The following is a 13,964-nucleotide window of genomic DNA, read 5'->3' as shown; positions in this document are numbered from 1 at the left end:
TATGGCTGAGGTAATTTATTCTTTTGCCATTACAGGGAGACGTCTACGTGCATCAAGCAGTTTTACATTCAGAGTACCATACAGAAAAGTAGTTAAGAAAGTGTATGTAAAGACGTACAGTCACACGTAAAGAATATATAGTTGTTGGCCAGCATATATCGACAGTTTTCTGAAATCATCGGCGATGGTTGAGGTTTTGGAATCCAACATGCAAACGTTTAATGCCACTTGTTATCTCAAAACGTGAACCGTAGCTCACTGTATGATACTTGACTGTGTTTATGAAAGCCTACCACTAACTGACTGACTGAGTATGGTTTCACGGAGCTTATAGAACACTATAAATGGAGGACACTAGAAATGGGCTTTACTGATTGTAAGGATGTGGGGAATCAAAACCGGGTCTTCGGCTTTGACCACTAGGCTACCCTTAGATGAAAGACAGAAAAAGATCAACAATAAGGTGCACTGATGTTATCTACGTTAACAGCTAGTAGTTGAATGTTGAGAATGCAGATGAGTTCAGGATTTGGAATTCAGCGCTTTGATCAGTCTCTCAAGAAAGTTGCTTTTCAAGTCGTCTGAAACGAAACGAGCAATCTTCAATAACAAGCATGCTGATACATTTATCAACATTACGAAATGGAATAGGGAAGATTCCCCGTGATATTTTTAAAACAATGTGTCTTCAAAATAGCTCTCGTATTATCATTCTGTTGCAAGGAAATGGCCATTACAAACATAGGTTGTGGAGACCGACCCTTCACCTTCAGCATACTCACCCGAAAGCTCATCAGTGTGGTCGTCACTGTCTGAAGATTTCCGAACTATTCCGCCCGTCAGCTTGGTGAGACTTTGGTGAAACTCATCGCCATCATGCTTAAGTCTCTTGAGATACTTCACAGCCTCCAAGAACAACGCGGAATGCTGGCTCTTGTCGTATCTCGCTGAACAAAACATAACAAATTTCCTACAGGTGCATGTTGATACTGTATTTTAAACATGTTAATGCAAACGTTGTACGGCATACTCAAATCTATTTGTGAGAGTGTTATTTACACAACCATACGAAGGGGACATCTTGCGCCATGGTAACAGGTAAACAGATGATTATCAGTGCACTGCTATTTAATGTGACATAAAAATGTAACGGATTATCAGCTGGATATCATTGCACTGTTATTTAGTGTGATGTCACAGTCGTTACAAATGACAAAAAATGGGAGCAAGCTTCTTAATAAAAGTTTACATCAATCGTCACTTGAGCTTCTAGAACAGACACAGTACGATCTGCCGCAGCGACACAGATGACTAACATGCGATATTCACTTGGCGTATTTTGTAAGTGTTTGATCTACTTACGATCCAGCCATTTAAAAACGAAAGCTTCCTGTACGAGAAAAGCGAAACACTCAGCGTCATGTAGGATTGCAGTATGGCGCTCTGATGTGCTTGCCGCTGAACCTGTGAAAGATTAAGATGAAAGAAGTATTCCATTATTCCAACTCTTTTTCATACTTCTGTTGCTGTTGTTGTTGTTGTTGTAACCTAATTTGTTGTTCACAAACGTAACAGAACTCTCCATCATATACCCATTTGTTTTCTTCCTTTTTTTGAGAATGTCGCAAGATGTCTCTGCAAGTGTTTTTCCAGTTTTCACTGACACTTGACCGCACTTTAATACTGAGAATCTAGAAGTAAACTCAAAATGACACTCGCCTCAATCCTGAACCTGTTCAAACTATGATTTACGTGTTGTCCCAATAATACCATCCTCGCGAATAGAGGTCCCATTGCTGCAACGTACTAAAATGAATGCAAGCGGGATCTAAACATACATTGAGGAGTGTATATCGTATGTCTTGCTTAATGCTGAAAGTCCCGACAGACCATATTATTTATCTGTCTTCGTGTATCCAGGAACTCCGAATGGAGCTGTTCGTGATAGATTTAATTTATGACCATGTTAACAATACCTGGACAGTGATGCACACTATAACCAACTCTACGCATGACAGGTTCACAGCCTGCTAAGTTCGCCGAGGAATTTCGCAATGGTTTATCGAATACTGGTTTTGTACATTTCAGCCTGATGATGACACTTCTTCACCGTAATACTTCACTAACTGTAACTTGCAAGGAATCTCCTTTCAACCATTAAACCACAGGCTCATCAATGCAGACTTACTAGTTGGGCGAAAAGAACATACTCTAAAATATGGTTACCTTTTTTCTCAGCAAGATTGACCAGTGCCGCACAAAAAGTAAAGCCATAGTTAGCTGAAAACAACCACAAAATATAGTGGCATGGATTGCATAATATTTACTGAATTCTAAGAATTGGCCCAATATTGATTTAATTGAATATCTTAACTAACGAACAATAAAAACAGCGAGTAACAGTGTGATTCTAATCTATTTTTCACCACGTGTGAATTCCATGACTTTCTCGTTCAAATTATCCAATGAAGTCACAGGCCCCCACTTCGGGTCACATAATTGATAAACTGAGCCCCGGTGTACTATCCAGCCTCAGTAGTATGTAAAATGTCATATAGGATAGGGTCTGGATAGTAAACCAGCCTCAGTAGTATGTAAAATGTCATATAAGATAGGGTCTGGATAGTAAACCAGCCTCAGTAGTATGTAAAATGTCATATAGGATAGGGTCTGGATAGTAAACCAGCCTCAGTAGTATGTAAAATGTAATATAGGATAGGGTCTGGATAGTAAACCAGCCTCAGTAGTATGTAAAATGTCATATAGGATAGGGTCTGGATAGTAAACCAGCCTCAGTAGTATGTAAAATGTCATATAGGATAGGGTCTGGATAGTAAACCAGCCTCAGTAGTATGTAAAATGGCATATAGGATAGGGGCTTGATAGTAAACCAACCTCAATAGTATTTAAAATGTCATACAGGATAGGGGCTTGATAGTAAACCAGCCTCATTAGTATGTAAAATGTCATAGAGGATAGGGGCTGGATAGTAAACCAGCCTCAGTAGTATGTAGCATGTCATATAGGATAGGGGCTGGATAGTAAACCAGGACTTAGGTTATCGATTTTCTGATCCGTAGTGGGGGCCTGTGGATGATGTGTCATTGTCCGTTGCCAAATTCCGGTCGTTAATTTAATTTTCTCACCATAGTTTTCAGTATGTTGCAAATAGGTTAAATTTAATGCCAACTCCTGATCATGTACAAGTACGGTGAGTCTCTTGAGACCCTGCCAACCACATGCAAAACCAGCTTCCTTGGCTCGTTCTCTGACACTTCTTAAATAGTTAATGAAACAATACAGTCAACAACTGAGGTATGTTTAGAACTTACACGGCATTGTAAGCATAGGTCCAAACAGCAGGCGTGCGTGGAATATTACCTTACTAGTCTTCTCTACAATCTCATCTAGTCTAACCCGGGTTCGGGCCCAATCTGTTGAGAGAAACATGTCACTGATATACAGGAATGAACATTATTTGTCATTAATAGGTGTGTCGCATTAGACGAGATATACTGTAACCTGTGGAGAATGGAATCTCTGTACCGTCTCGCGATACATGACCTTTGTTCGAATCTTGGCTCTGTAGATTAAAGTATGGTTAGGGTACGAGGGGATGTCAATAAGGTTTGAGCCTTGCATAGAAAAACACAAAATATTGGTATGAACCACATTTATGATCCTAATTTTGCACTGATTCTTCAACACTGTTGGTGTCAAACTGCCATACTATATAGAAGAAAGTTATTTTCTCAGTGAACACCAAGTGTCCATATGCAAGGCTCATCAAGTGGAGCTTTTGGTTAAACTGAAGACCATGGTGAAATATATATTTTACCAGAAAATACCCATGAAACTCACCACCTCCACTCGATATTTCACCAACCAGAGTATCCAGATTATCGGCTATGGTCTTCCCACACTCTCCAAGAAGATGGAGCCTGTGTGCCCATGTTACCCAGTCATCCGCTGAAATAGATGGCTGTTCTCAGGAACAAACGGTGATAATATGACAGTACTTAAAAGGTTACAAATGAATATCTCCCCGCGTCAAATTCTGCATATTTTACATGTTCATGATGTTGCAACATATCGCTCCACTCAGGGACCGATTAAACAGTATTCGGGATGAAGTCTGTTTTGTAATGGAGAGAATATTGGTATAGTCACCGTAATATCCAAAATGTACAGTGAATAAGATTATCATTATTACTAAATTTTACAGATTAAAACAGAAAGCAACTGAGACGGCTTGTGTGACCCTGGCAATATTTTAATAGAGCCATCCTTTGACAAAATGAGCCTATTTCTAGCAAAATGGCAGTTACAGTAATAGAGGTAGCAGTAGCAGTAGCTGTAGCAGTAGCAGCAGCAATAGTAGCAGTAGTAGCAGCAGCAGTAGTAGTAGGAGGAGGAGGAGGAGCAGCAGTAGCAGTAGCAGCAGTCATAGTAGTAGTAGTAGTAGCAGCAGCAGTAATAGTAGTAGTAGTAGTAGTAGTAGCAGTAGTAGTAGCAGCAGCAGTCATAGTAGTAGTAGTAGCAGCAGCAGTCATAGTAGTAGTAGTAGCAGCAGCAGTAATAGTAGTAGTAGTAGTAGCAGCAGCAGTAGTAGTAGCAGCAGCAGTCATAGTAGTAGTAGTAGTAGTAGTAGTAGTAGTAGTAGTAGCAGCAGCAGTCATAGTAGTAGTAGTAGTAGCAGCAGCAGTCATAGTAGTAGTAGTAGTAGTAGCAGCAGCAGTCATAGTAGTAGTAGTAGTAGCAGCAGCAGTCATAGTAGTAGTAGTAGTAGCAGCAGCAGTCATAGTAGTAGTAGTAGTAGCAGCAGCAGTCATAGTAGTAGTAGTAGTAGCAGCAGCAGTCATAGTAGTAGTAGTAGTAGCAGCAGCAGTAGTAGTAGCAGCAGCAGTCATAGTAGTAGTAGTAGTAGCAGCAGCAGTGGTAGTAGTACAGATTAGTATAATAATCAGGAGACAGAGTACGTTTCGGTATTCAATACACAGTCATCCAATGTCATCATTTCTGAAAGCACGAGACATAACGATAAGTACTATCAAAAGTCATGAGAATCAGGGGACAAAAAAACAGCCTCTACTTACCTGGATAGATGTCGTGCTCGTCCTGGAACAAGACACCATTACATTTACACACTCGGTAATACTGACCTTTGATACTCGATCAAGGGAAATATCTGAACATTTATTGGATGTGGGGACATTTGTGATCTACCAATGGTAAGTAGTCATCATTAGTAGAAGAGGATAAAAGTTCAAACAATGTCTGCAACACAGCTGTCTAGGTAAAAACAAGGGCCAGAACAGTGATTCCTGAAATTATCAGGTGTTTGAATCAGTTACGTTAGTGGATCAGTTCCGTTAACTCATTCACCTAATATAATGTGCATGAACGTATAAAATGCATGAATGAATCAATGGTATGAATAAACTGAAATCAGCTACAGGTGCATTAAGGTAGCGAGTGTACGATGTATCATTACAGCCTAATGGAGTCAATACGCTGTGTAAGTTGACGTCTAGCCAAGGCCCCCATGTAACCTGAGCACTCTGTAGCCATGTCACCCGTTCAGCCTTCGCCAGCTCATCAGCAAAGGGTTTTCAGAGGTGCAGCATGTCAGTGTTCTAAACGGTGTTGTGTAGAAGGATTGACCAGTGAGCCTGCAGTCTATACACTGGACAGTTGTAGAAGGGTTATGTCTGTCCCTGCAGATCTGTCATACATCGAAATCTGCGATGACACCTGGCCACGCCACAGTTTTGAATATTTTATCATTGAGATTACAAACTGAAATATCCACCCAACCATACAGGTGTGCAATGACAGACTAGATTCTTCAGATTCCTTGTGAAGAAAGTAAAGACTGAAGGATATGAGGATGTGACAGTGTAACCGTTGAAACCCTCGCTCTGCCACTTGCTCGTCCCCCGTCCGGCCAGGGGTGAGGATAGGGCTAAGGGTACACACTGTGGTTGTGTTTGTCTGTGACGGATATCGTCGCCACCACTGAGAAGGTGATAAAAGATGCCCATCCTTCAATGTAAGGATCTTCCTTGCACCTCTCTGACTCACGTGGGTGACCAGCATTGTTGAAAACTGCATCTGTAATGTCAGAATGCGCTGAGGAAGGGAACCATTACTTCAATGCATTTGGTTCACCTGGTGGGCAGTGCTACCCGACAACATATATGTCCCCTAGCAACTTGACTTCAAATGACTGTCAGAGTAGCTGGTGGTCAAAGATGCACCGGAATTTCTTTACAACAGAAATTCTCTGATGAAGAGTAAATACCACACTGTAATGTACTCTTAAAGCAATGGGCCGTACTGTCACTTCTAACCTCGCATTTGCTGGTTTCGGTGAGGGTCCCTGCCTGGACTAAGGTCACTGCCAAACATAGAAGTACAGCTCGCATCATCCTGGGTGTCTGAGAGCAGATCTGTGTGTGCGGGGACCAGCTTTCGGGGGTGATCTTATATTGCCTAGAGACGAGTGGAACCTGATAGTAAAGTTACCCATCACTGATCCACCACAAAGACCAACAACAAAGACTGGTCCCCTATCTGAAAGCCCTCCACAATGAGGTAATATCGTGTTTCGGTGCTACTGAGGAGGGAGTAAAAACAGGCTCCGTAAGACGCAATTACTGTCTTCTCTCAATTTTCTGCCTGTGGTAATATTAACTGTTATTTCATAGAGACTACCGGCGGGACAATCTGCAATAGTCCATATATATATGTCTGTCTGTCTGTCTGTCTGTCTGTCTGTCTGCGTGTGTGCGTGCCTGTACATATATGTAACTCTGTGTGTGGGGTGTGTGTGTGTGGGTGTGTGTACGTGCGTTCGTGTTTGTGCCTGTATGGTTATAGGTATGTTTTCTGAGTGTTTCTGCGCGTGTCTGTGTGTATAGATGTAAAGAGATTTAGGAGATTTATTGGAGTCAATCAATGTTGATATGATATTATTGAATGTTTTGAGTGCATCACCATTTGCACTTCCTTAGAACGATAGCTATTTGGAATGTGGTCGCTTTTGAAAGATGATTCGTGTATGGCATGTAATTGGCATGTATACGATTTTCATTTTAAAACAAACGACCAGAAACAAACACTAACAAATATGTGATGCAAGATGAGTGTCAAAATTAAAGTTCCAAGTGATTTCTCGACCTTCTTGAAAAAACGTCAAAATCAAGAATGGGACCCCATGCACGTGTTTGGGGCTACTGCGTTGTGCACATGCATATCATGCGTTGTGTTTAGGGGTGGTAATTCAGGGAAATGGTGGTGCGTTCATAAGATGTCTGTCCTTGAAACGTTTGTGAGTGAGTGAGTGAGTGAGTGAGTAAGTTGGATTGAACGCTGATTCAGCTATTCACAAGTTGGTGACTCCCAAAACATAGATAAGTGCAGTATCTGTACATTTAAGGGAATTCAACACCGCAGCCAACACTGCAACTTGTCCAGGAAATTAAAGACATGCGTAAATGTCATATATTTTAAAACGTTCAGTACATCTCTAAAACCCCACGCTGTATGCTAACATTTAGAAGAAAGCTGATATAAGTGAATACCATTCCAGGAGCAGATGCTCATATAGAAATCCCAAAGGTCATTGTATATCGGCAAGGAACCATCCTGGGCAACTAGGGGTCAGTGTAACAGTGGCCTTTCATCATGCAAAGTATCCTTGGTCACACTAATAGAGGACGTTAACTTTGTTGATATCTTTTTAATCTACAGTGTCCAGTAGAAAAAAATGTCACACCTGTTTAATCTGCTGTAACCTCTTGGAGAAATATCACATCTGTTTAATCTGCAGCACAACTACCATGAAGGATCAATCTGCATGCATCTCTGCGTTGAGGAGCATATTCATTTCGGACTAGCTTCAGTGTTGGGCAGAAAGTGAACTTCACACGTCACCAATATGAAAAAAAAGAAATCAAGGAGCCCTCTCGGGACTGTTTATGTCTGAGACGACAGCATAAACGCTAATGTTTGTGAATTAGATATTACCATCTTCACTCAAAACCAGACAATTTGCTCAATTTCTTATGATCCGTTTTACCTTGTGGATGTAATCATGTATTTCGGAGATGGACTGGTTCACACATTCCTATGTCTTTTATAAGTTTAATATAGGAAATGCACATGATTTCTTTTCTCTGGCAATTGGCGGCAGGTTTTTGCAGACTCTGCAGTTTGTCATGTTTGCTTGGTACTAAGAAACCCCAGAAGCGTAGTGCGGATCACAACGCAGTTTTTTAGGTCCTATTTGTATTTTCCGTGACGTGTTATGGGGGACCGAGCATACCCAACGCTGCTCAGTAATGCAGAACGGAATTTGATCTCAGTTGTTCTTGAATAATAGAAGGGTAAGAGTTGACATGGCGTTGATACGACCTGGAGTTTTATTCAAAAATACTTCAACCGTTTACTGCAACTAGTTCTAAGCCGCTTTTAGCAATATTCCAGCAATATCACGGTAAGGGACACCATAAAATAGGCTCCACACAAAGTACTCATTGTGCACACTACCCCACCACAATGCCCTACATTTCAGTCTTTGGGTGAGTGAGTGAATTAATGACAGTGTGTGCATGCATGCGTGATTGCGTTAGTGAGTTAGTGAGATTTAAAGTTGTTCAGATTTGTAACGTCATGCCCGCTGAACGTGGAAGGAAAGCACGAATTAAATATTTCCGTTTTGTTTATTATTGTTAAAGTTTTGTTGGCAAATATTTCCACTATTCCTGTAAATCTGAACGTTCTGACGGTAAATATTTCCATTACGGCTAGTAATGTTAACGTTCTGTCGGTAGATATTTCCCTTATCCCTGTAAATTAAATGTTCTGCCAGTAAATATATCCGTTATGGATGGTAATGTTCTGCCAGCACATATTTCCGTTGTGGCTGTTATGTTAACGTTGTGCCAGTACATATTTCCGCTATGGTTGGTAATGTTCTGCCAGTACGTATTTCCGTTGTGGCTGTTATGTTAACGTTCTGCCAGTACATATATCCGTTATGGATGGTAATGTTCTGCCAGTACATATTTCCATTGTGGCTGTTATGTTAACGTTCTGCCAGTGCATATTTCCGTTATGTCTGTTAATGGTCTGCCAGTACATATTTCCGTTGTGGCTGTTATGTTAATGTTCTGCCAGTACATATTTCCGTTGTGGCTGTTAACGTTCTGTCGGTAGATATTTCCCTCATTCCTGTAAATTTAATGTTCTGCCAGTAAATATATCCGTTATGGCTGGTAATGATAATGGTTTGTCGGTAAATATTTCCGTTATGGCTGTTATGTTAACGTTAAAGTGAAGCCCCGGTCACTTTGAGGGTGTGTGTGAGGGTTTTTTAATGTTGTCATTATTGACCATTCATGTAGACATTGTGTTGTTTAAAGGATTAGATGGTCACTGATATGTTCTTGATGTGTGAAGTCCAGTTCTGGTTTTCCCCACCGTCATACTGCTCGAATATATAAACAGGCGGCGTAAAACCATACTCATTTACTCTCCACTCCTATCGTACATGTCCCTGAAGTTCTTGTGCAGTCCGGGAACGGATGTAGCCTCGACATTACAAATGTGTCGTAAGATGCAACAAAGTGGGAGAAGAGGTAAGTGACTTGGTCAAGCGATTGGTTGTATCATGAAATCCCAGTTTCATGGATCGATATTCACAATGTTAAACAATGGATTAACTTATCCAGTTTCAGATAATTACTGAGCGTCATGATATAGCTGGAATATTGTGGAGTGTGTCGTTCCACAAGAAACAAAACAATTAAACAAACTTGGAATTACATTTGTCCCATCAACCAGTTCAGTTTGGTTTAAAATGAAGATTTCTGTGTAGCAGCATCTAAACCACATCTGACGTGAACATCAGCGTGTACTGCTGGTTTAGTGAGTGGGTTAAGGACACGTCGGTCCAATGACTTGCGAAATCCGCATAAAATTACACATGGTCTGGTTCCACATAGTCCTACTGCCGTGGTGACACATCGGTATCGATATTACATGTGTAGGTGCATCCCCACAGAGCTACCATGTCAAACCCGTGTGTTAAGAGAACTGGGATTGCACAATACACACAGTACACTGAACTGGGTTGCACAATGCCCTACACGCATCACGAAGCCTTGAATGACTACAATCTGCCTGGACTGAAGTGATATCGATAAATCACAATGTAATTCCAAAAGACTTCATGATCAAACATTCAACGCAGAATGCATTGAAAACATCAGACCAACTCTGGAAGAGAATTTAATATCGCTTCTTTCCAAAATAACAAAGTTGCGTAACAAACTATCATCACTTTGTTTTGATTTTCCGTGTTAAAGTTTACGACGGTCAGCTGTGACTTGGACAACATGTGTCATTTTTTTATCTCGTTTAATCTGGACTAAAAATTGTGAAAAAATAGCTTTACAAGCACGACGCGCATGTTTTCCGATTTACCGTTTGCTTCATAACTATCCAAATATTGGCTTTAAAACTATTATGAATATTTTGAATACTAAAACAGCTCCTATAGCCTTATATGGCATTGAAAGTTGGGGTTATTGCTTTAGAAATTCAATAGAAACGGTCCAAAATAACTTTATTAAGAAATATTTATCAATCAGCACGAAATGTTCTACTATAGGTGTTTTAGGGGATACTGACAGATACAACCCGTGTGTTAGATATTATTGTCATTGTATTAGATATCGGTGTCGGTCAATTTGTTTCCACCCTTCACGATATCCAGCAGCGTGCTATCAAATGCTAAAGCAACAGGATGAAAATGGTAGCCAGAATCGGGTCTCCTATGTACGAACATTATTACGTACAACAGGCTTTTCACATGTGTGGATAAATCAAGAGTTTGGCGATTTTTTTCTGTTTATGTTCACATTTAAAAAGCGCTGTATTGAAATAAATGTCCCAGACTGGTATACAAGACTAAACAAGTCGCAGTATCTTTCTTTCTATAAATCCATTAAAACTATTTTTGAAGCTGAATCATATATTTTCTCAGATATTTTACCCAAAGATTTATAAAGGCTGTTTGTTGAATTAAAATGTCACTCTCAAAATCTCAAAATCCAGAAGAAATGAAAATTGAGCACTGATAACAAAAATGACATAATTTGCACATATTGTTTACATGAGATACAAGATGAATACCAAATTATTCTTATCTGTCCTATGTTATGAGTCTCTTAGGAAAGTATACGCATTTCCCTTTTATACCAATAACCCATCAAGGATGAAATTCTACAAGCTGGTACCATGTAAAGATCTATCATTGATAAAAAAATACTGCTATATTTTTCAAGAGAATCGAAGTATATAAAAAAGTATAGTGTACAGCCACGTCGTATTGACATATTAATGCTTTTGTGATGTACTCTGGGCCATGAGGCCTTAAATTCTGAATTAAGTCTGTCTGTCTGTCTGTCTGTTACAAGGACAACATTTAGTCCTGGAAGGACGTACAATTGTGACGTCATATCAAGCATAGCCTTTGAAATCAAATCCACTCTCTCAAAGTTTATGATCCTTAAATGCGAAAGTAAATTTACATTGCCGTTGGGTTGGCTGAAAGACAACTGTAAACAATATTGAGAGAAAGTGGAACTTAGTCGGTCACAACCGAGGGGGTTGTATCAAAATCTTTTTAAAGTTGACAAACTTCACTGTTTTCAGAAAGAGTTACTAAGAAATGCTATTGGAATAATCTATAGTCAAAATAAATTCATTTTGCAAAATCACTTTTAGACAGAACATCGAGTGTATCCAGATATCAGTTTTTGAAACAGCGCCGTAGTCAACTTTTCTTAATAGGGGTGGGTGGGTTGGGACTCTAATTTCAACACTTTGATGCATACAAATTAATCTGTAAATTCTAGGGGCTCTTGGTATTGTTATAAAAAGGCTAGTGGTGAAAACGCGCTATCAGATTTAAAACGTCAAGAAGAATTCAAACCAATGTTCGGAGATGAAACATGGGTGAACGCCAGCCACACTGCAAACACACAATGGGCAGATACCGCCTCTTCAGACCCATGTAACAGGAAACTGCCACTGGACAAGGATGAGCGACTCATGTGTTACACTCAGGTTGTTAAAGTGTAGGGTTTCAGCTTGATTGTTCACTTGTGTTCAAGGCGAAATCCAGACAAGTTTTTATTTGGGTGAATATTAATGCGGTTACAAAATGAGATGTTGAGGGGCAGTGTCGATAATTCTTAATGACCGTTCTGTCATCCTACAACCATAATGGGGTGTAATCATCACTTTGGGTTGCGGAACTTTGCCACGCCAGAATCCGTTGACTATGGACTATAGTTTCTAGATCCGCTCTGGTTATGATCGAGGTTAAATGTTTCACCGTCCTCAGGTTACTCTGCTAAAGTTAATAAGTTAGGTAATGCCCCAATACCTATCTTTGATACTTCCTCACTCACTCGTGGTTCTCTGTTTTGTAGCGCAAGGAAGGAAGAAGAAATCTATGGGACAATATGTCTCAGAACTTCTGATTTATGTTACTGATACATATATTTAACAACTGCACACGCACTCACGCATGGACGCACACACACACACACACACACACACACACACACACACACACACACACACACCGCCTCGTTACAGCTGTAGAGGAGCAAGGCAACCTGGTCAGGGAATTTCTTCGCCGATTTAGTGAAGACTGATGCACACCGCAACCACGCGGCATGGAATAACGCAGAAATCATTATAAAGTGCTTTGAGAAGATTCCTATTATGAACGCATTCTTGGTCCAAGCTAATGATTTCCATATATTTGGTTTTAGGGCATATTACCTTTACCTCTGCTTTTATTTATAAAACAAGCAACTAAGCCACGTTTAACCGGTTTCATATGAACACATCTGATCTCGTTTTTTAATGAATTGTACAGGTTTTGCAAATCCTCAGCTCATCTGAATGAAATGTGGATTAGTTCAAGAGGTTTGAATCTGATTTTTTATATGTCTGAAATCCATATTATAGTCATTAATCAGCCAATGTTGTGAAATATAAAACGAAATCAGCTATTTTAAATATTTCACTGTCAATAATGATAAAATATGTTCATTTTCTGGCAATATTTATATTTTGTCCTTTTTATTACAGTACTTTTGTAATATCTTCAAATGCATATTTGGCCCTGAAACCTAAAAGCCACCGTGGTAATTTTGTTCGGTATGTTAGTATCACCATTAGCTTTCCTCGGCATTTCTTGATGAAATAGTTTATTGTTATTATTGCTAATACAAACAACAGCGTATTGTAAAGTGGTTATTACATCTTTGTTGATAAACTGTTGACTGGGTCTCCAGCTGTAAAGCTACATAACAATGGTGATGTGATTTAAAGATGTCCCAAGCGGTCCCCCAAAGTGCCCTCGTCAAACCACATCCTTCACGTCGCCTCTCACCATCGGCCTTCCGTGTCACTCGGCCATGAGCACTTATATTTGACTTCACGAAAATAATAGTTGAGAAATCGAATCCTGTGCGTTCGAGAAGAAAACGATAAACTCTTTAACCACCCACCGATCACGCCTAGAGTTACATATATAAGCACTTTTTAACACGTGTTATACAGTTGTGATGGAGGCCCCGTCCTGGCCGTAAATATACCTATACAGGAAATTATAGGGCATAATGTAAGGATGTGTGATAGCGTATTCTTTTGTTGTGACTGTAAACTTGTAACATCCAACACGTTGTTGAAATATATATGTATCATTTTGAACTGGGGGTTATCTGATGCTTAACGTGTTCCTCCATTTTGGCTACCGACATTGTCACGTGTGGGAAATAGTGGTGATGATTTCTGTAACAATGTGGCAGAGCTCTCCCAGGCAGGTGATGGTATCTACCATCATGTAAAATCTTTCAGACGTGTATTTTCCACAC

At 40.0% G+C, this 13,964-nt stretch overlaps 1 protein-coding gene across 1 annotated transcript; it reads right to left on the bottom strand.

The window, feature by feature from the left end:
- LOC137283588 (uncharacterized) lies at positions 1-6,499 on the bottom strand. Its single transcript, XM_067815166.1, has 8 exons — positions 6,354-6,499; positions 5,097-5,118; positions 3,862-3,969; positions 3,333-3,434; positions 2,227-2,280; positions 1,363-1,464; positions 783-947; positions 1-581 (listed from the first exon to the last, which is right to left on the bottom strand). Exons 1-8 carry the CDS (start codon positions 6,429-6,431, stop codon positions 523-525), a joined length of 690 nt encoding a protein of 229 aa, XP_067671267.1. The 5' UTR covers positions 6,432-6,499; the 3' UTR covers positions 1-522.
- Positions 6,500-13,964: the final 7,465 nt, after the last annotated feature.

Source organism: Haliotis asinina, chromosome 5 (assembly GCF_037392515.1).
Source record: "Haliotis asinina isolate JCU_RB_2024 chromosome 5, JCU_Hal_asi_v2, whole genome shotgun sequence".
NCBI lineage: Eukaryota > Metazoa > Mollusca > Gastropoda > Lepetellida > Haliotidae > Haliotis > Haliotis asinina.
The sequence above is the reverse complement of the archived record's forward strand: the minus strand, read 5'-3'. Positions and strand labels throughout refer to the sequence as shown.

Coding starts and splice junctions, on each gene's coding strand:
- LOC137283588 (XM_067815166.1), bottom strand. CDS start 6,431: ATGATGCGAGCTGTACTTCTATGTTTGGCAGTGACCTTAGTCCAGGCA. Junction 5,119..6,353: donor CCGAAACCAGCAAATGCGAG/GTTAGAAGTGAC, acceptor GTCTTGTTCCAG/GACGAGCACGACATCTATCC. Junction 3,970..5,096: donor CGAGCACGACATCTATCCAG/GTAAGTAGAGGC, acceptor CATCTATTTCAG/CGGATGACTGGGTAACATGG.